The sequence below is a fragment of the Medicago truncatula genome, chromosome 2, assembly GCF_003473485.1.
Source record: "Medicago truncatula cultivar Jemalong A17 chromosome 2, MtrunA17r5.0-ANR, whole genome shotgun sequence".
NCBI lineage: Eukaryota > Viridiplantae > Streptophyta > Magnoliopsida > Fabales > Fabaceae > Medicago > Medicago truncatula.
The window spans coordinates 17,502,621-17,526,080 of NC_053043.1; the positions used below are offsets into that span (position 1 = coordinate 17,502,621).

Below are 23,460 nucleotides of genomic sequence, written 5' to 3' on the forward strand. Positions count from 1 at the left end.
TTCAAATATGTATACTTTTTTGGGTGAATTGTTATTACTTTTATACTCTTATGAAGCTCATTTTTTTAAAATTTAATATTTTATAATTTTTGGTAAATAATTATTTAGAAAACTTTAGGTAACTTATCTGTAAGATCTAACACAACCGTTATGTTGACATTGTTAGATTGAATATTTTTTGTGGTGCTTCGAGTTCAAACTCACAATCTTTCACTTTTTTGTGTGTGAGATCATAATCATGTTTGTCACTTCGTCTATAGACAAAAACATCAGAAAATCTCAAGTAAATCACCAAATTTGTCCGACAAAGTGGAAACTCTAAAATAGGTTCTCGGCATCTCTTATTATAAACCGCTGTCAGACAAAGCTACAACTAAACCTAATTTTTCCTTCCCTTATCCTACGCTTAACTTCTAATGACGGTTTTACCCCATTAAGTTCCCTCCATTTCATTTCAAAATTAAAATCTGATATTCCCTCCTACTATGTATCATTGTTTCCATCAACATTTAAAGCTAAAAATGTTTCCAATGCGCCATTACAACAATAACCGAGGAAGTTCATGATCGTCTTTCCCTTTCTTCAATTTCGCTTGCAAGCATCGTTCGAAGCTTAGCACCAACAGGAAGCGACCGAAACTTCGATGCAGCAGAGGCAACATAATGAAGCAAAATAAAATGAGGAGTGACGGTTGACTGGATTTCTTGAACACAAAATACGATGGATCCAAGATGGTGGTGGAAGAGTGATTGTTCGATGTAGAATACCAATCGTTTATGTGGGCTGCGAATGCTGCGTTCATTGTTTTCTCAAAGGATTTACATGTAAGGAGTTGTTTTTAACCCCTTTTCTTAATTATGTGATTTAGGAAACTTTGTTTGAATTTGTTTATGGCGTATCCAATTAGGGATTTAAGATGCTACTATATGTTGTTCTAACTTTATTATTCCATTATATATATTTGGTTTGTTTGTAAGATGTTGCCTTTATACATAATATAGGCATCATTGACATTAGCAACTTTTGAATGTCATTGTATCATTCTCCTTTCGGCTTTTTTTAGAATGTGGGCCTATGTTCAATCTTCTTGACAATTCATCTGGATGTTTACATTGCAAATTTCTACATATGAAACAAGAGTTCAGTACTGATGAAGAGAAGTTGACAGCCTGCGCCGTCAAACTGGAAGAGTGAGTCCACACCACGGACAACAATCTATTGGACAAGAAGACCCGGCTTGCCAGTGCTACAGAGATGGTGGTGGCAAGGGAAACAAATATATTTCTCTTTGATAGTGAGGAAAATTAGCACAAATTTTAGAAAATGAAAACAAATATATGTTCACAAAGTAAACATGGTCTTAAGCTTTCTGTATTGTTTTCCCTTAAATCCAGTGTACTTGGATTCATTCTTTACAATTCATGTCATAGGATCTAAGAAATGGATTGCATTTCATGCTATTTTCAACTTTAATTGTTGCATTGAGTATTATTTGAAATTCCAAGAGTATTCATGCATATCTTGTGTGTTCTTTAAAATCAACACCTCTTATATTGGTGATTTCATTGTCACAGAAGTCCTATTTGAGAGTTCTCTCCATGGTGCTGCTGTTGAGAACTAAATTCGAGTGAACCTCGTGGTCTATGGCTGAGAATTGAACCTCATGCACGAGTAATTAGAGAGTACCGTGCAAGAATCCTCGAGCTACTTCAACAAGAGATCAATGCTTCGATATCCTCGAACCTTGCTCTTCAGTTGCTGGAGGATTAGTTTCCCTCCACATAGCAAATCAAACAGTTGCTGCTTCAGTCATACCTGCAGGATTTTAAACTCTAGGCCAATGAGTCAACAACATTAGAGCTAGTACAAGGGACCATAGAAATTCCATTTATCTCTTCTGGATCTTGTCCAAAGTTAGAGCAATACAATTTTAGACATGATATAGATGCTAGGGAGCACTGTATGAAATTGTGGAAAGAATTTGTGTAGGTTTGATCTTAAGGTCTGGGAATCATATGATAGTCACTACCAAATTTCCTTGGTCTGTGACCTCCATATTCTTAATAAAAAAATATGATTCCGAACTTATTGGGGACTGATTCTATTGGCAGAGTTAAAAGGCTTATTAAGGAACACATCAAAGATAGGTACCAAGTGGCTTTTATTGGCATCAACATTGATATGAATGTCACTCACATGAACCAATTCACCGTTCTCTACTCACCCCAGCAAATTATGTTACTATGATTGATGAACTTAGTAAGAGGATGGGTGGAAGTCGAAGTTTCATGCACCTATCCGACGACGTTTTGACCAATGAAATTAGTTCTTAGTTTAAAATTCTGCTAATTATCTCAAGACTCAAATGGCTGTGAAGACACACTTCAATAAATATAGTTAACAGCGATGATTCTTTTTTTTGACAGAACAATGATTCCATGATGTAAAAACTTTCACACCTTTATTCCTTTTAAGACCAATGAAATCACTATAAAAGAAAGTATACACCTCAGAGTACATTATTATTATCTTCATCAATGATTCATGGCTATCATACTATTATTAGCCCTTGGCATTCCTATTGACGTGGATGAGGATGATGAAGACATGCCAGATTTATCAAACTCCTCTTTGTCCTCATGGAAGACCTTATTAAGAACTTCTTGTAGCTCCGCGTATCGTCTGCGCTTCACTTGTCGATCTTCAGGACTGTCATGACCCATGCATGCAAGCTGCGATAGGTCATCGGCATCCATGATCTTGTTCAACACTTCCGAGCAACGAGGGAAGAACCGTTTCCCTAACTCCACTGCTCAAGATCACCAAAAAATCAAAATAAAATATAAGAATCAATTTGCAAAATTGAAAAAATAAATTCAGAATTACTAACCTTTAGAAAAATACTCAAAAATAAAAGGAAAGATGTGAAAAATGTATATATTACCTGCTCTAGACAATGCCTTCATCCGAATTAGATGCTCCTCTTTTATTTTAAAAGGTGCCTCATTCAAGTCCATAGTTGTCCTCTGGTAACCACCCAAATTTGGAGTAAATTCAGATGTGCCATCAATTGGAGTGATATCCATCACAACCTTTGCTTCCATGGGAAACAAAAGTTTTGCCAATCCAACTGAAAAACAATGAATCGTCAGTTGATCAACAAGTTGTTTAAAAACAAAGATCATCAAGTTCGTATTTCCTAAATATTAATTGATTCAAGACTCAAAGTTGACAAATGACATGCTACTCAAAACGAGGTATTTAGATTTCTTGCATTTAAATTGACTTGGAGATGTACTTCAATTGACTTGTAAGTTGAAAACGTTCAAAGCTTTATAAGCAATACCTCTAAATCATATTTCTTGTCGATATGAGACTCACAACAATAGAATTTATATTTGAAGATACGTGAAATTCGGGAGTAACATATGTCAAGGCGACACAAATGTTGATTCAAAAGATTTCGACAAAAAGAAAATAAATCGAAAAATATAAACATGTAGGAAAGTACCTCGGTTTTCCAGGTACAACAATTTCATACGCAAATCATCCCCTGCCTTAGCAAGAGAAAGAGATGCCTCCCCATGTAAAGGCTCCCTTCTCTCAGCTTGCTCCAATATCTCTATGCACAATCGATCATTCGAAGAAACTTTTCCTTCCTCAGTAGATTTATAATAATCCACAGCTTTCGTACAACGTTTTGAAATCTGAAGAGCTTTTCTGCCATCCATAGTGAGTTCAGAAGGTTGAGCTCCCTTCGTTAACAAAGATACAATAATTTTCGGTTCTTTTCTCTTAGCAGCAACATGTAGCACGCTGTATCCCCTAAGGTTTTTATGATTTACATCAGCAAGTCCAAGATCAAGAAGCTCGGTAGTGGTTTTGACATCACAATATGCAACAGCATAGTGAAGTGCATGAGCCTCATCTAGAGTAGTGTGTCCTTCTTTCAAAAGCAACCTTACTAATTCTACATCATCTGAATCTAAAGCTCTATGTATTCTGGTGACATGTTTGTCTAGAAGATTTACGGTTTCATACATGTCTAAACCTAGTTGTTTGCGTTTGTATGTTACTAGTTTCACTATAGATTGAGGCAGTGATTTTTCAAGAGTGGTTATATCAACATTGGATTCAACTATTATATCTGTACATCTTTTTAGTAGTTTATCACATGTTTTACCACAAATGTTTGCTATAGAAAGAACCACCAACATGTCATCTATCGCCATTTTGTCAAGAATGTCTAGTAGATGATCCTGCAAGTAATCAAATCAACTGTCAAGAAATTGTCTTAAGATTATTTTAATAAATTCTATGAAATTAATTTAACTGAAATGTCACAGGTTCAAGTCTCAGAAACAGCCTCTTGTGTAAAAAAACAGGATAAGACTGCGTACAATATACCAAAATGATGAGACCCCTTCCCTGACCCTGCCTATGCGGGAGTTTTAGTGCACCGGACTACCCCTATGAAATTACTTTAACTTTCTTTCATCTTTTATTATTAACAGCATATACCATCTATAAGTGCTTAATACTTACTTGGTAAAGAGCAAGCAATTCAGAAATTTGAAAGGTGAAGGAAGCATAGAGAAGTTGAAGCATGAAATCAACAACTGGCCAACAACCAAAGTGTAAACAATCATCATCCACACAAACACAAACATCTTTAGCAGACAAATGATGATCCTCAACTCTCTCACTATACAAATAACGCAGAACAACGTTAAGCGCGTCAAACCCAACATCATAATCCTTAGCAACTTCCTTCAGTTGCAGCGTCGTTTCTTTCTTTCCCTTAAACACATCCTTAAAGAAACTACTCCTCGCCGATAAAATGCACCGGTGCACGGAAACTTCTCGACCATCTTTGGCGATGATCTTTGCGTCGGAAAAGAAGTCAAACCCTGTATCATCTAGTATTGAAGCTAGATTGTCTGAGAGACGGTTGAGTGGTTGTGTGAATGTGATGACATCTTGTGAAGCAGTAATGGTTGAATTTGGTGCTGTTGTGCAGCATAACTCACTGCTAGTATTGTTGCTGATTTCGTTTGAATATTCAGAGAATCCACTTCTCAAGTACATCATTATACTACTATGAGATATATGATGATGTGTTGTAAAAAGAAGAGTGAGTGTATGTATGTATTAAGGGAATGAGCAAGGGTCTTTAATTATATACTCCTACTAGATGAGAGAGAGTGTGTGTGTGGACACGTGAGAGATGTACTATGGGTGTCTGACATTGGGACATGCTTAATGCGAGAAGTGTCTGTGTGCTTAAGTAAGTGGTTTTGAGTTAGGATTTGAAGCTGAAAAATGGTATATAGTGAATGGATGATTGTTGTCCTTTAATAGCTGCTGTGAATCTGTCATCATCATTCATCATTTGATTTGGATTTTGTGTGTTTGTGTGTTGTTGTTGACTTGCATTTCATCATTCATTTTGCTTAGATCACAACCGATAGCTTTGGAACTTGCACGTACGTGCACTCATGCAGTTGATAAGTGTCTTTTTCGCATTAGAATGGATCTTCCCGCCGCTTGTTTTGGTTATCTTTTAAGCTGTATTTGGTTTGGAAGAGAGAAATAAGTTGGAGGAGTATTTGGTATTTTCCTGGTTCTATATAAAAGATAAAGTTTGGTCAACAAAAGTTCGGATAAATCAACTTTTGTTTTGATACAATTTTTTCATATCATATGTGTGTAAAGGGGTAACCTTGACGCAACTAATAAAGTTGTTGTCAAATGATTGAAAGGTCACGGGTTCAGGTCTTAGAAATAGCCTATTGTGTAAAAAACAGGAGTAATGATACATAGACACCCTTAGATGGCAATACACCCTTTGACACCCACACAAAAATCTGACACGTAGTCACGTGGATCCCGCACAAGCACACTTTCTCTTTTCTCTCCTCTTCTCTCTTCCTAATGCATGAGGTGTACAAGGGTGTATGGGAATAAAGGGTGTCTATGTATCATTACTCAAAAAAACAGGGTAAGAAGTCGCGAAACATCATTGAGCCAATTAAATTTGTCCATTTTCGAAAATCATTGGATGTGTTGTTTTGATTTTTTTTTTTTTTTCTTAAAGAAGCGGTCTCTCCCGTAAATGAAAAATCCAAAGGATATCATACTGCCACGTTATTCGGAAACCGTTGCAATGCAACATTTTGCTATAATAATCATTTCCGTTTTAGGAGATTTCATGACTTCCTTTTTCTTAGAAAACTATTTTCACAACTTAAGATGTATTTTTTTTAAGTCAAACTAACTCACTAAAATTAATACCAGCATGAATCAAATATGATATCTTGATAGGAGTACATTTAAATGTCTCAAGCCAATACCATCTGACCAATCAAATGAGTTGTATTTTATGGTATATGGTATAGTTAGGGGTGTACGTGGGTCGATTTGGGCTGAGTTTGGCCAAACCCAAGACTCAAACCATATAAGGTACCCCGGTTTCGGTGAGGTAATGTCCACCCGTTATATTAATGGGTGAGTTTGGGTAAACTCACTAATTTTCGGTTTGGTTTGGATTGGGTAGTGGGTTACCCAAATTATTTTTCTGTTTTTTTAATATTAAATTACTAAATGAGGAGGCTTTTATATTTTTTTATCATAAAAATTACTCAATTTTTTATTTTCTTAAGAAAATTGTATAACCTATTTTCAATATATTTTAGCGTCATAAAATAATAAATTATAGTATTAAATAACAAATTTCATCATAAAATACTTGCAACAAACTAAAGTTGGATGATGTAAAATTGTTTCAGCATCAAAATAACTAAAAGAACAACATCATAATTTGTAGTTATAACATGTTTTGATTTTCAATACAGAGGATGTCTTGTGTCAATTTTAGAAATTAGACTTGATTTATGACCAAGACCTTTGTTATTCTCCTTCCTCCCTATGAAAATGATAATAAAAAAATACGAACATTATTGGGTAAGTGGGTTTATTGGGTTTGGGTCTAGTTTTACCTAACACCTGTTATTTTTTAGACTATTACTTTTCCCACCCTATGGCCTTCTCCCGCGCCCTGTAAAATTCCAAAAATGCCCTTGGGTATTCCGGATTTTAAAATCCGGATTCATGTTTACTATTTCAGATTTTATAATCCGAACAATTCTTGTGTATAATCAGCCATCAGACTCTCTCACATTTCAGCAGTTTTGAGTTTTGCTTTTAAAAACAACAAAACAAAAAAAATTAAGTAAAAAATTCTAAAAACCTGTCAAATAAAATCATAAAAATAGCACCAAAAAATTCTAAAAATCAAATAAAACTAATGCAAATTTTTTCAGATTTTTCTGAGAATATGAAAAATTAAAAAAAAAAAAAAATGGGTCTAAACGATGGAATTTTGGATTTTGAGGGGCGGAGTCCCGTAAGAAGTTTCTTCTAAGGGAGTCATGGTCCTTGAATTTTTTCTGATTTTCTGGGGAAGTTTCTGGGAAGTCATGGGTCTAAACGATGAAAACCCGATTTTTGACGAAGAACAGGTAACAATGCCGCATAACAGAATTATGAGAGTTAGGAAGATTAATATTGTCTCTAAAATGACTATCCATGTTACAAACATGTTTAAAATTTGTGCTGATACAGTTCGGATTATATAATCCAAACTGTTTTACCTTGAAAAATTGTGTTTAGGGGGTTTCCGGATTATGTAATCCGGAAACATCATGTAACGCGCCCTATTTTTTAAAGTTTCCGGATTACAAAATCCGGAAAAATCCGTTACTCATTTTTTCACCTTTTAACAAAAGAAAACATTATTCCCCGGATTATATAATCCGGAATGCTCCGAGGGTAATTTTGGAAGAAAAAAAATAGAGCACACGAGGAAAGGCATAGGATGAGAAAAGTAATGCTCTATTTTTTATGGTTTTTTCATTTTTTAAAACCATATTCACCCAATCACCCAATCCAACCCCCTTTTTTGAGTAAATTTTTTGGGTTGCCCAACCCATATACACCCCTAGGTTCAGTTTCCTACCTTTGGTGAGGGACTCACTCACCCAAACTTTTTGTGGGTTTAATCTCACCCATACTTTTCAATTTAGAGATTTGACACATATTTTATTTTATTTTTTGAATAAAGAGATTTGACACATATTAGAAAGTGATGTTTTGGATTGTACCAGAAAAAAGTGTTATTTTGGTGTAGAGCTGAATTCTTCCGTGGTACGTTAGGCAGTTAGAGTTGCATTAATTAATGGCTTTGGAACAAAGATGGCTATCAAAATTCAAAAGTCAGGGGATGAGGCTAGTAGAAGCTGATGACGAAGGCCATGACCACCGGTTTGTTTCCTTCTTTAATATTTGTACCTCTACTCGTAAAAAAGCTGCATTTTGGTTGCATATATTAATGTTTTTGTACATCATAACTCAGACACTTGTTTTACATGGAGAGTGAATTGAACACAAAAAACTGCATTCATAATGACGTAAAGTGGAAGATAGTTGTGGTGATATATTGAAGATGTACATGCATGCTTACTTTTATAGTAACAAAGCCTACGTGTAATGTTCGAAGGTCGGCAAAACCATTGACCTTTGTTGAGTATGACTCATAGGAACAGAGGAGGGTCAATAGTCGAGGGAGTTGAGCTAGCACAGCATTGTGAAGCTGCCTTCACCCCTGCCCTTGTGTTTGGCCTAGACATGCGTTACAGGCTCAACTGTTTGTTTTGGGGCGTGGGTGTGATAGTTGTGTGGTACATATATATCTTGTAACACTGTAAACCGCAATTCACTCAAGTAATATACGGAACTACAACTGCGCAGTAATCATAGAGGTCAGCACATTTGGCCTATGTTTGGAAAACTACAAAATCATGGCAGCACCTCACGTCTAGGTGAAACTGGCAGCACGCACGTCTAGGTGAAGCTCGGTTATTAGCTTCTATCAGATCATGTTAGAATTGAATTGGAGCATGATAAAAATGGACCAAACACACTATTGACTGAATAGCATAAACAAACAATTGTGTTCCATTGTTTGCGATTTGCGTTTCTTTATTCTTCTTTTACTGGTTGTTGTTTTAACAACCTTTGATTATAAATATCCATTGAATTAATCATTTTAAATTGTCCATTTTCCTTAATCATTTCCGTACGAAAATAATGTGGGAAATAAATGAAGTACAAGTTTCTTTTAAACAAAGCAATTTGTTGATAAGGATTGACCAATGTTTATGCACAAATTGTGCATATTGATTAAAATAAATGTTTAAACAATTCAACAGTAATCAATTGCAGAAAATCCAGCAACCTAATAGTATACTAAGAGACGAAAATTGTGAAAATCAAAATAAGGATCACAATCCAATGAGATTGCCTAAAAACAATACATTTTAAAATACAAAAACTTCACTAAAAAATTAAGGTTAGTAGAAAGAAAAAAAAACTTTAGTAAAAATAATAGCTTATAGTCATAGAACCATTACAAAAAACATAACAGATAATCATCATGATGACTGAACTCTAAATTGACAAAAGAACAGCAACCAAAAGCAAGTGTGCATCCCCCTAACTGAAGAAGCTAAAATACAGAATTGCAGTAGACCACAACTCATATTTTCTATATATCGTGTATTTGTTCTTGCAGTAGGATGAGCTTAAACACACGGTTAGACTACAATATTAACGAAATGTACAAGTCACTGCAGAATGAAATATCATGTTTATATCTTATGAGTCCAATCCAATTTCAGAAGCAAATATTGTTACCACATTGGCGATTTTGGATTCGCACTCAAATGAATAGGTGTGATATTAATCGAGGCTATCATTCCCGCAAACAACTCAAGCATTACAGATTGCAATCAGAGTTTTTTTTTTTAAAAAAAAAAAGCCAATATTATTAAGGCATAGCCAGCACAAGAAGCGCAAGGCTAGCAAAAAACAACGAACAAGAAAGGCGGGAGCCGTATATAGGCAGAGCACTCCCCAAAGAACTTGCAAAACCCAAAAATACAGACGAGTATAAGCATGTTTACTGTTTATCTAATGTGCATAACACATCCATCCATATCAAACTGAATTCAACACCATTCCTTTGTAAGGAAGGAAATTGGTTAGCAAGAAAGTAAGGTTTGTCACTAAACTATTCGAGCAAAAATTGATTATTAATTCTATACAATTTAAGCTATTTGTAAACATGTTAGACTTGCATGTTGATTTGCTCCCAGAATTACAATTTACAATGGACTCAAAAAATAAAATAAAGTAAACCACAATAGTGAGAGTTTGATGACTTTGTAACCTCAATTGCAGAAAATGCAACCACTTAACAATATATTCAAAGCCAAAAATTGTAAAAATCAAAACAAGAATTACTACTATACCTTCCAAAATACAAAAACTTCACTGAACAAAAAAGAACAATGGGAAGAAAGAAGAAAAAAAAAGGCTTGAGTAGAAACTACTGATAGTGATAGAAACATTACAAAATCATAACCTATGATCATCATGACAGAAATCCGAATTGACAAAAAAACAGCAACCTAAAACTGATAATGAATCTCAAAAAGTAAGTGTGCATCTCCCAAACTGAAGTACACCACAACACATCTTTTCTATACAGAACTGAAGAAGCTTCGGTTCAGAATACAGCTTCATAATATATCACAATGCAAATGACATTGGGAAGCAAGGTTGACAAAATCGACGTGGCAGATTTATTAAGATAAAAAAAACACATTAGGAACGGTGTTCCTTTTACAACCTAAAGATACAACCAAGACTGAGATAAAACCTTTACACACTCTACAATATTAACAAATTGTACAATGTCATTGCCGAAATGAATAACATCACATCAGTAAAACATAATGTCTTGATCTTATGTGTCCAATCCAATTTCAAAAGTAAATATTGTTACCACATTAGTGATTTTCACTCAAATCTATATGTGCAATGTTAAAGGAGACTATCATTCCCACAGAAAACATCTCAAACACTACAAATTCTAATCCAAGTATAAGCAAGATTACTGTTTATCTAATGTACATAACGCATCAATACATATCAAACTGAATTCAACAACCATTCCATTGTAAGGTATGAAAATGGTCATTTTTCTTTCTTTGGATGTATTGCTTCGATAACAGCTTCAAATTCTTCTTTTACTCTTTCAAAGACATTTGGTCCCTTAACTTCACTGCTAGGGGTATTCTCATCAATATCATCACTCCTTCCATGAGTTTCTTTATCATGATGATGGTGTTTTGACTTATCATGATGTATGATGGATTTAATCTCTTCCTTAGCTTTCACAAATATGTTGACTTTCTTTGTTTTTGTTTCTGTCAACAGAAAATGTCATGTATCAAAGTCAACAAATTATGATGTCTCTGAACTATCATTCACATTATATTGTATATAGAGCAAGGAATACAAGGCAATGGACGCATCGACGAAAAAGAAAACCACCACAAGTTCCTCAAATCATTGTTAAAACAAATAAATGAATTCCACAACAACATGCAAGTCCAAGAACCAATACACGAAATTGACGAAGCCCAGTGATGAACGTTACTTTAAAGAAGGCATCAACACAATATTCTTATGAACGCAATCTCAAAATGACCAAGAAAAATAAGCACTCCCACAAAGTAAGATATACCTGATGAAGAGCTTGAGATATTTTGTTTATGTTTTAACTCAGCCATTTGATTTTCATCCCTATGTGACAACATAAAACAAGTAGAAATCAGAAATTGTATACAAAATTATCGACTTTTGCTTGTCAATTTTTTCATAAAATTTTGGTATAAGGAAGTTATGGTTTCAACCTTATGTCGTGAGTTGAAGCCTCATTGTTGTGATGGAACACTTGAGCAATGGCTTCAAACTCCTCCTTTGCTCGTTCAAACACATTTGGAGCTTTAACATCATCCAACGAGGTATTCTCATCTATGTCACTATTCCTACCATGAGTTTCCCTGTGATGATGACTTGAAGACTTATGAGGATGCAATATAGCCTCAAATTCTTCCTTTGCTCTTTCAACCAAATCGGGTCCTCTTGCTTCTTTAACTAATTGCATAAAACATCATGACAAAATCATCTCATAGTTTCCATAACTTCCACACACACACACACACACTACAAAAAGCAAACATATGTAGCACCTACACTTTAGATTAAAGGTGTGTTTGGTGTCTGGCATCGACACAAAAACGACACATGGGTTTCAGTTCTATTTTTCAAATTACCAAAGCTCTATACGTATCGTTTGTCAATGTTTCATAGAAAATACGATTTTCCCCCTACCACATAAAAAATAAAAACTTAGCCATTGTAGTCAATGAAATTATAAACTTTTGTCAATTTAATCCCTCAAATTTGCGAAATAGTAACTTGGTCATTTAAGTTGAAAAATATCATTCAACTTGGACATTTTCTTAACCCATGCATCAAAACAAGCAAGGAATCTCAAAAATTTTGGTGAAAAATTTAAGAAAAAGACCATGTTAATAGATTTTCACAAACATTTGGACGAGATACATCAATTTTTTTTTAAGAAGCGAGATACATGAACTTTTATTGACTCTTATATGAATTATTTTGCAAATTTGAAGGACTATGTTTTTTTTGGCTAATTTAACTTCTAACATTTCACTTATAATTTATACATAAATGGAAGGAAAACTCGCCGCTAATCTTTATGGATGGCAAAATCAATCCTCTTACATATAACGTTCAGTTTAATTGACTAGACACATGCAATTTTAACGACCAAAATGCGTATAATCCGAATTTACGGTCTGCCAATAAGAGTATTAAATAAAAGTCAATGAGCATGATATTGTAAGAAGAAGAAAACATATAAAATTTGATTGAAGGAATGGTCGAAAATAAATAGGAAAAGGATTATAGAATTGATACCTGATGGAGAATTTGTTGTTTTCGTCATGGTAACCAGAGTGGATTTTTTGTTGATGCGTTTGTTGTTTTGTTTGTTACAGTTGTTGGAAGAAGAACAAGAAGAGACACGCAAAAGTATACGACACGACGGATTGAGATGCCAACCTGTCATCGAGTCACACTCACGTGTAATAATAACCAACGGTTTTTGGTAAAAATAAACCAATGGTTTTGACCAACAAAAATAATCTCAACCCAAATTAACTTTCGCTCGGTATTTTGTATTTTGCGTGAGTTAACTTGTACTAAACTTTAACGGAAGTTAACTCATGTTGATCTCAACGTGAATTAACTGTTAATATTCATCACATATCATGAAATATAATTTTGCATCATGTATAATAAAATTTGATCATAGTTGCATGAATTAGGACACAATTAAAATTAAATAAGAGGGTTTATAACTTACCTCTTGAAGCCATTGATTATCAACGTGTATGCATGCTCTTTGACGATCTTGAATTTCAATTATCTTGGATAGGATCTTCCTCTCCTTCTTTCCCAAATTTTGATGGGTAAGTATGTAATAATATGGATAATCTTTTGCATATGCCCCAAGACATATTTAGAGTCTGTTTGGTTTGGCTTTTCAACACCAAGAAGTGATTCTACAACCTTCAAAAGTGAAAAACTGAGTTTTTAATGGTGTTTAGTTTGGCTTTTAAGAATTGATTCTATCCTTCAAAAGCAATTATCTTTAAAGCTACAAATCCTAGCTTCTAGCTTTTCTAGAATCAATTCTACATTAAATTTTCTATTTTGATTATTACAACCTATTATTTTCCTTTATTGCCCTTTATCAATTCTCCTTCATTTTGCTTTGTAATTTAATTTGATGAACCAAATTAGCCCCCGAAAAATATTTATGATCATGACTTACCAAATTTTAAATTTTTCTTTACGATGTCCCCATTCAAATTTACTGTATTTTTTCTTTTACATTTCTTTTACGCTATATTTTATCATTTTTGGCAACTAACTCTAGTATTATTTAACTTAAATATATTTTATCAAAAAATATAAAATATATGAACAAATATTTGTAAAAAAAAAATAGTTTAACGATCGTATTTTTTATGTTTTAAATTAATATATAGAAAATTTATTTATTTAAATTAAATAATATATCTACAATTAGTATTTATCTACATATACATTAGACTAAGCACATTTACTTGAATTTAACTATGTCCATTTTAGTACTTATACATTCAAAAGCAATTTTGATAAAAACTATCCAAACAACATTCAGTTTGTTTAATCAATTCTGCATTATTGTATCCAAACATAAATCAATTCTCTCAAAATCAATTATGTCAGAATCAATTATATCCAAAGCTGAACCAAACGCACACTTATAGAGAAAGTGGAGAGGGGACCTACCCTTTCATGTAGGGTTACAATGGTTCTACCAATTCTTTCATGAATAGTCACAAGGTATCAAACGATACCCTTTCATAAAGAGTTGAATGGTTCCACCCATCATGGATTCATTCAACTATAGGCTACATTATTCAAGTACACCTACCATGTGATGTCTAATATCTATTGATCACAATATAGATATTCCAAGACCATGAAGATACCATTCAACCAATGTTTAATTTTATAAATCAATGGAAGACCAAAAATTTCTAACATTAACTTGCACTCGTTTTATGTCTGCTAACAGAACAGCAATTCTTGACAGAATTGCTGTTTTTTTAAGCACATAAACACATAACTGACATTTTTCATAATATCAATCATTGACTACCACTACATTCATTCACCACATTCATTCTTTCAATCATTTAATCAAAATCAAAATCAATTCCAAAATAACACAAATGTCATAGATAAAAATGTGAATACCCAAATCTCATTAGTTTACATCAACATAAAAAATGTAGCCAAAATGTCATAAAAAACTGAAATATACAATAAAAAAATCCTAAAAAAACGATCGACCACTATCCCTCCTCCTTCGTACTCTAGCTCTCTCTCCTGTTATCCTTCCTCATCCTCATCACGACAATCAGTAGCTCAATCACTAGGTGCTTCTCATCATGGATCGTCATAAACATACTGTGATAGTATGGATGTGGTTCGCCTTCACATAACACCTTCTTCGTAATGTCGTAGATGTTCCATATAACCTGGAGTGGGTTGAGACACTCTCTCACATACTCCTCATCAATAATGATCTCCCGATTAAGAGACCTATGAGGTGGCTCCTCAACAACCTTTGTTGGATGACTCATCAGTGGATGAGAGACATGGTAGAACCAAGATATGTACTTCCCTCTAGTCCACTATGCATCCCCTGCCACCGAACCCCGATCAGCATAAGGTGTATGACATGAATCATAAATTTTTTGAAGGTATGGGCTATCTCGGGTGGGTCAAGAGGTGCCACGTTCTTCATACACATGTAGTGCCTCATCACCCGCTCCGACAAGTGACGGCACTCTGTCGTAGTGTTGGCCATGATCCAACTAGAGCACCAAAATATATCACGAAAAGGCACAACATCATGATTATCACTATACAGGATGAATATGACATCCTCCACCACTAACCGATCTAGGTAGCCTCGGTGGTGACTCGCTGAAACATGGCCCCTTGTCGGAAGAAAACGTTTGGCATGTTCATAATTTGGATTAGGGTTCCACATATATAATTTGGTGAAGTGCTCTAGAGCCCATGCCTTCAAATACAAACAAACATTTCATTTTCAGATCTATATACAAATACAATCATATTAACACATCTATAATATGTTATACAAAAGATTAAATTACTAACTCAAGTAGAGACATGTATCCGGCAATGGAGCCAATCGTAGCGACCGAAGCCTCCGAAAGCGGGGTGTAGAGATAAGCCAATGTCATCCCACCCCAAGACCACTCGTGCACCCTGTAATTTAAATGGTAACACCAACCAAGAACAACAAAAAAGCCCTCAAACATTTCACTTTGCAATACAAATGTCCCTTCCTTTTTCCTTTAAATGTTCAAGACCATTCATGCACCTTTGTAATTCACCATCATCAAGTGTCCCTTCCTTTTTCCTTTCTTTTTTGTTTATTTATTTTTTATTCATCAATACAAACGTGGTATTTTTATTAAAAAAATTACATACATGTCTTCCTACTCACTTAAGTGAGGTGTCACATATGCATAGATTTGGTTAAAATTAAAAGGAAGAAACCACTTTTGCAAAAGGGGTTAACACATGAAGGACCATTTTTGTCATCTTTTTAATAAAGGGCCGAAATCACAAGATCTAAAAAGTTAGGGGTAAACAAGTGCTGGAAAATCTTAATTTTTTTAAGGACAAACATTAATCTCCTTCGTTGTCTCTTTTCTCTCTCAAGCTTTTCCTTCACCTCCACTTTTTCCAAGCAGTAGGAGTCATCCAACACCATCCACCATTTCCCACTCTACACTATCACTTAATCTCACTTGATGATTTCATAAGAACAAAAGGAAATTGAGTGGATTTAAACTTGATTTTGGGTCATGGATCAACGACATTCTATTTGAAAATAGAGGAATCTTGATTTCGAGATTTGACATTTGTGAAATTGGTCGATTTATCTGTGAAGCTTCATATTCAACTTTCCAATTTCAAAGTTTCCGCCTTGTAGGGTGTCACAGACACCACCAACGCTATTTAGCTAGTTCAATAGTAAGGCTGGTTGAGGAAGACATTCTTTCATAATTAGGTTATTTTTGTTAAACAAAGTAATCCCTCCGTTATTTTTACATTTTAGGTTCATTCAATTAATGATGTGTCTGCTCCATTATATAAATCATATACATCGTTAATTGAATGTACCTAAAAAATCAAAATTTACTTATAATTGACAAACAGAGGAAGTAACAATTAGCAATTAATGGGGGGGGAGAGAGAGAAAGAGATGGCCCCTCCATAATTAATATATCAGTAAATTACAATTTTATCCCTATGTATTAATTTTTTTCAAAAAGCAAAAATTGACTTTTTGGTTCAAGTGAAAATGTGTAGCATGCTAAAATAGGTCGTCATGAAAAAGGACGGGTCTATTGTAAGTTTGTTTGGACCAAAAGAACAAACAATAAAGCCGCCCATAAGTTCGTCTAATACTCTTTAATTGACCCTGATGGATCGAAAATGGAGAGATATCCATTACTACAATTTGTAATAACTCTTTTAATTAATATTAGCAGTCTTTTTATTCTATGTAGATCCTCCTCCGATCTCTATTATAAGATAAATTTCATTTTTAAGTTCATTCAAATGATGTATTTAGTTCTTAATATAAAGGTCAAATGCATCTAAAGGTTCTTTAAGTTTTTCGTTTTTCTCAAAGTGGTCCTTTAAGTTTCAAAAGTCCCAAACAAGTCCTTTTAGTTTTTGAATCGTTTCAAACAAGTCCTATTGTAGATAGCATAGTTGGTAATTGCTTCTTTGAACTCATCTTTGGTACCAAATTTGACTCCTAACAACCACTTAAAATTAGTCATCTTTTTAAGCATGGAAAATGGTGGATAATGTTCTTTGTTGCTATCATCTGAATCATCATCATCATCCTCTAAACAGAATTGTTTGAAACGATTCAAAAACTAAAAGGACTTGTTTGAGACTTTTGAAACTTAAAGGATTTGTTTGGGACTTTTGAAATTTAAAGGACCACTTTGAAAAAAACGAAAAACTTAAAGGAGCTTTAGATGCATTTGATCTAATATAAACTAAATAAGTTATGGGAAATCTAAACAAGTGCATCCGAGACATTTTTTAAAGATCATAAGTGATAAATATTTATGAAAATATGTATATTTAATATATTTGAAATCAAATATTTATTGTTTAAAAAAATAATTATTTATTTAAAAATGTTTAAATAATACTGACAAGCACTCGTTAGCAACACTCATTAATTATTTATTTATTGTATGGAGTAGTATTTGACTGACATCCTATCATACATTAACTATTGTTTCAAAATATCTAATATGTTATCCAGGGTGAATGTAAATTTTAAATGCACCACATCAATTTTCTAACCGCCTTAACCCACTACATAACTCCAAAACTAAACGCATGCAGTTGGAAAAGTAAGACTTTCTTTTTAGCAAACCAAGACAGTAAAGTCACGAATGTCAGTTCGCTTAGGATGTCAACAACGCATTTCATTTTCTACCGTAACGCGGGGATTGACCTTGAACAAAACAGAGGTTGACCCCTCAACATAAATACAAAGATATTTTTAGTTTGTAGCTTGTCTCTGATCCTCCCACACCAATTAAAATCCTTAACTTGCGTCTCAAGCTAAGTGTGTCTCTTGTGTACTATTAGGTGTTGAGGTTAGACTTTAAGTTAGGTGTTGACTTTGATTCTGATGGTTAGATTTTTTATTGATGTTGGTGGTAGCCCTTAATGCAAAACAACCTTCGATTGGCAGAAAGATGAATAAAACGATCAAGAGAGGTTAGAGTTTGAGAGAGATTAGGGAGAGAAATGAATAAAATGGATGTAGTTGATTTGAGGTTTAGTGTGGGCGATAGGTCATACTAAGTGAATTAGGGTGAATAATGCATATCGGATCTAATTAAATGGACGACCCACGCAAGACACATTTTAACTTAGACCATGTGCAATGCTTACAAATTTTCAATACCCTTCAACATCCACTTTTTCAATTCCCAACACTCCACATCATTTTCTCTCTCATAATTCAACACTCATTCAATTTTTACCTCTCTAATGATTTTTTCATTCAACATCATACCTCACCACCTTTTATTTCTTATTCTTATTTAATTTTAGATAATTTTTTATTACCTAAAATTATCGATTATAATTAAATTAAAATAATACAATTAACTATTTATTTTTTAGTTTTTTTGGATCAGAAGAATTTTGGGTTTTAAAATAATACAATTAACAATTAAATTATAAAATTAAATTTCAGAAGAATTTTGGGTGTTGAATTGATTATTATTGGGATCCATTTCACTAAACAAAGACTAAAACTTCAAAAGAAATGCTAATATTAAGATTAAGAGAGTGAAAAATTTGATTTGTAGAGAAAAAAAATCACGAATTTTGGTAAAAAAAAAAAAATTAATTTGCACTGAAATAATTGAGTCCAAATTATTAAGAAGATAAAAATTCAAGCAGCCAATTGTAACAAACCACGTGTCACAACTTTATCCACAATTTTTTCTCTCTCCGCGTCCCCCCCGCCAGCAACGGGCCTTGTCGGCGCGTGTCCCACACGCGCCCAACTTGGCGAACGGCGTCGCGCCACGTGTCCCCTGCGTCAGACTTTCAACATACTTAATCCTTCCATCACCTCTCTCCTCTTCCCTCATTTTCAATACCCTTCTCCAATCATTTCAACATATTAAAAATTGCTTTCAACAAGCCATTGAGGGTGGTCTTAGCAAATTGTGTCGTAACACAAGTATAGATTCACGAATTCAACATCAATTTATTGCTAAATAAAACAGAAAAATAGGAATATTTATTTCATATCATAGACATGTAATCTCACAAAAAGTTATTTTTCACAATCTAAGTATATTCAATCACACACTAAATCAAGTATAAAAGTATTAAAAAATAATATACGGATATTTCATTATTTTGATGAATGATTTAAAAAATAATAATTCTTAAGTAACTCAAAGTTTGATTGGTATATACATGTATTATGTAGGTAAAACTCATTTAATGTTTGATTTTATTTTTAAATAAATTAATATAAAAATATAATATGTCATTGAATGATGAATTCAAGCTCAACTAAATTTCAAATGTACCACTGCGTTAACCAAAATATTAAGAGTTAATTAGTTAAATGAGACCTATAAATATTTAGAATTTTATTTTTAGTCATTATAAAAAAACCGCACTTCTTAGTCTTTGTAATATTTTCTTTTACCATTTTTAGGGACAAAAAATGCTGACAAATTTTCTTTCAGGGTCTAAAAATACTGATGTAAAATTTTACAGGGGCTAAAAATAAAAAGTGTGATTTTCTTCTGTAGCTATTAAAAACAAAAGTTTGAATATTTTATAAGGATCATTTACTTAATTAACCCAAAAATAAATAGGAGGTGGATTAAGAATACACGCTCTAACACACATATTTCAACACACTCGTTTTTATTGGTTGAAATTCATATGGATCTCGTCAAATATATATTGGACACATATGATTATCATTTTAACAAGATTAATTGAACAAAATATTATTTGAATACTCCTATACTAATTCACAATTAATTGAAAATTACTAACGCACCACTCAACTAATCTTGTTAAATTTTCAATACTTTTTTGTCAATAAAAAAAAAAACTCAAATCTTTAAATTGATATCTCAAATTTGAGTATTGAGAGTATAAGCATTAATAAATTTCATTTATTTTTTTTTATATCTAATACCACTTGATTTGAATTGCAATGAACATTTAAAAAGGAAAAAACAAGATTCTATTTGGTAAAAAAAAAAAAAAAAAAAACAGACAGAGTTAGTCTATAATGGATAAATTAACGGATTAAATCTCCGTGAACTTAGCTCAGTTGGTAGGGATATTGCATATTATATGCAGTGGCTGGGGTTCGAACCCCGGACACTTCACTTCTCCACAATTAAATTGAGTGAGTTCTAGTCATTAGGCTACTTGACCACAAAAAAAATTAACGGATTAAATTTATAGTATTTTATAAAATAAAATTAGCGGTTGAAATGGTTTATAAATATGAAATGACATAAAAAAAATTAGTTTATAAATATGCATTTAATTAATATTTATTTTTTTAATTAAGATTGCATGGTAAAATTGAGATAAAAAGTGATAAATTATAATGTTTAAGCTATAAACTGTTGAGGCAAAATCCCTAATTAATTTTAAAGATAATAAACCAATATGATTAAAGAATTAATGGACTTTGATTAACTCCTTGGTATTTAACTTGTGCTCTTGAGTGTTTTACTAAGACAGGAACAAGGTTTAAATCATACCAAGAATCAAGAAATCAAAGGACATTTGAATTCATGATCTAACACTGAGGTCAGAAAGTTAGATCAGAACGTTGCTTGAAGATCAGAATGTTCAAGCAGAGATCAGAAGGTTGTTCTTAAACAAGCCAAGAGTCTCAAGAATTTTGATCAAAGGTCATGCAAGGCACATGTGACATGGGTATACGTCCAGAAGAGTACATTTGCATGGATCAATCAAGCAATAAAGGCATATACAAGGGTTATGTCAAAGAAGGCATTCAATGTTCATTTAAGACTATGAACATTGATGTACTAGGAATATTTCACAAAGAAATATCATCCTAGATGTTATTATCACTGCTCTTCATTATTGTTTCACTATTAGGATTTGATTACATCAAATGATAGTCTTACAAATCATCCTAAGTGAAACAGATGGAACATTCTGACGATCAGAATGTTCAAGCTCAGCTCATGCTTACTTTATGAACAGTATAGTAGGTGAAAAGCAAAAAGCAAAAGCAAAGCAAATCTGTCATCCTCAACAAGAGATAGACACGTCTGAGAGTTGGTACTGAACAAGGACAACACAATCTCTCAAAGCATGGGCATGAAGATGCAGAATCCCACTAAATCCTCCTGCACCGGTTCCAAGACAAAATCTGGGAAAGGAACATTCTGATGTATGAAGAAAAGTCCATACATTGGTTATTGTCCAGAAATTCATATGAAAAGCATATGCATAGCCCAGAACTTCATGTGTTCATTCATACATGATGAACCCAGATGAAGAACATGATGAACCCAGATGAAGATCATCATAAACACAACAACATTCTGATGTTCATCAGAGATCAGAATGTTTGCCCAGATTTTCAAGTTAAAGCTTGTGGGACCCAGGACACATGGCATAACACCATTGGACACCCTACAACGGCTATATGAGCCCAAAGACTCTATAAATAGAGGGCTTGGCCTTAGCAAAACTTGCACCATTGCAAAGCATACAAGAAAACAACTCTGATTTTGTTTGAAGCTTTTGCAAACTGAAATTGATCAATCTCTAAGTCTTTCATCAACTTAGTGCAAATCAATACTCTTGTTATCTGTAGGATAACCTCTTCTTCTTCTTCCATTGTTTGTTTTACAAACACCCAACTTCCATACAAATTGTAACAAAGTCTCATCTAGCTTTTAGAGGTCCTAAAGTGTTAGGTTGAGAAAAGGTTGTAAAAGTCTAAGTGGTTAACTTAGCAAGAAGGTGCAAGCCTGCTGAGGCTTAGAGAATATAGGATTGTAATTGTTCAGGTGAACAAGATTGTAAGGTGCAGGACTTGAGAGGTTATCTCAAGCATCTTAGTGGAAACTCTCACAGGATTGTGGGGAGTGGACTAGCCCACATTGGGTGAACCACTATAACTCTTTGTGTGTTCTTTCTTTCTTCTCTATACTCTTTTATTTACAGTATACACAACACACACTTATACGTATACTTAGTAAACAATTTTGTTTATGAACTTCAGAACATTCTGAAGTCAGAAAGTTAACATAATTCCAAGTAAACAACTTGAGAATCATTTTTAAGTTTCAGGATTATTTTTAAAAGGGTCACAATTCAAACCCCCCCCCTTCCTTGTGACTATTTTATCTACTTCATAAACTACTTGTCTTTCTTTTTTAACAAAATATATATATATATATATATATATATATATATATATATATATATATATATATATATATATATATATATATATATATCTTTTAGTCAAATGAGCTTATAAGATATAAGCTATAAGCTCAAAAACACACTGTTGTGAATTCGGACTCAAAATTGCACCAATAAAACTATGATGTGTGTGGAGCAAGAGAAAATAGTAACCAATATCAAAGTAACCACAAACAACAATAATAAACCTAGATTTAATTTAGGGATTAAGTGAAAACAACTCAAAACCACAAGCAAATGATAAAGAGAGAAGAGAAACAAACATATTAAGAAATGTTTACCCAGTTCGGTCCAAATTGACCTACTCTAGGGGAGAGATTGATCTCTACAATCCACTATCAATGAGTTCTTACAAAGAGTTACAAAAGAGTTACAAGAAATTAGCTTCAACAAGCTCACAAAGAATAAAATTTCTACCATTTTCCAATCTCAACAATGAACAAGACATTCAATGATTTTCACCCACCCACTGTGTTTGCAATGTTTTCCAACTCAAGAGAACCTTACTATAAATACAATCAACCTTAAAGTTACTTCCTTTGTATTTTCAAGTTTTTCTCTAGTGAAGCTCTCCCCAAAAAACTGAATTGTAAAGCTTATATAGTGCACATGAACAAACAAAATCGTGGTTGTTAGAATCGCATTACGATTGTAACGTACCACCCAAAGTACAAAACATTATCCACAAATCGCGTTATGATTTTGACACCATAAGGAACCAATCATTTTGCCAAGAAAATCGCGTTACACAATCAAAATCACGTCGCGATTTTGAGCTTTCACATATTCACAATTTGAAGT

The 23,460-nt window shown here is 33.4% G+C and overlaps 2 protein-coding genes across 2 annotated transcripts; both read right to left on the minus strand.

Moving 5' to 3' along the window:
- Positions 1–2,366: 2,366 nt before the first annotated feature.
- LOC11439710 (BTB/POZ domain and ankyrin repeat-containing protein NPR1) lies at positions 2,367–5,323 on the minus strand. The gene is made up of 4 exons (XM_003595177.4): positions 4,546–5,323; positions 3,512–4,259; positions 2,945–3,130; positions 2,367–2,809 (listed from the first exon to the last, which is right to left on the minus strand). The coding sequence occupies exons 1-4, from the start codon at positions 5,089–5,091 to the stop codon at positions 2,535–2,537; spliced, it is 1,755 nt and encodes a 584-aa protein (XP_003595225.2). The 5' UTR covers positions 5,092–5,323; the 3' UTR covers positions 2,367–2,534.
- A 5,357-nt stretch (positions 5,324–10,680) lies between these two features.
- Positions 10,681–13,081, minus strand: LOC11438774 (uncharacterized). The gene is made up of 4 exons (XM_003595178.4): positions 12,916–13,081; positions 11,820–12,063; positions 11,651–11,709; positions 10,681–11,330 (listed from the first exon to the last, which is right to left on the minus strand). Exons 1-4 carry the CDS (start codon positions 13,064–13,066, stop codon positions 11,098–11,100), a joined length of 687 nt encoding a protein of 228 aa, XP_003595226.3. The 5' UTR covers positions 13,067–13,081; the 3' UTR covers positions 10,681–11,097.
- Positions 13,082–23,460: the final 10,379 nt, after the last annotated feature.

Excerpts from the sequence above, each read along its gene's own strand:
- LOC11439710 (XM_003595177.4), bottom strand. The coding sequence starts at position 5,091 with ATGATGTACTTGAGAAGTGGATTCTCTGAATATTCAAACGAAATCAGC. Across the intron at positions 4,260-4,545 it reads AATTGCTTGCTCTTTACCAA|GATCATCTACTAGACATTCT; the intron begins GTAAGTATTAAG and ends GATTACTTGCAG. Across the intron at positions 3,131-3,511 it reads GTTGTACCTGGAAAACCGAG|TTGGATTGGCAAAACTTTTG; the intron begins GTACTTTCCTAC and ends ATTGTTTTTCAG.
- LOC11438774 (XM_003595178.4), bottom strand. The coding sequence starts at position 13,066 with ATGACAGGTTGGCATCTCAATCCGTCGTGTCGTATACTTTTGCGTGTC. Across the intron at positions 11,710-11,819 it reads GCTTCAACTCACGACATAAG|GGATGAAAATCAAATGGCTG; the intron begins GTTGAAACCATA and ends GTTGTCACATAG. Across the intron at positions 11,331-11,650 it reads TATCTCAAGCTCTTCATCAG|AAACAAAAACAAAGAAAGTC; the intron begins GTATATCTTACT and ends TTCTGTTGACAG.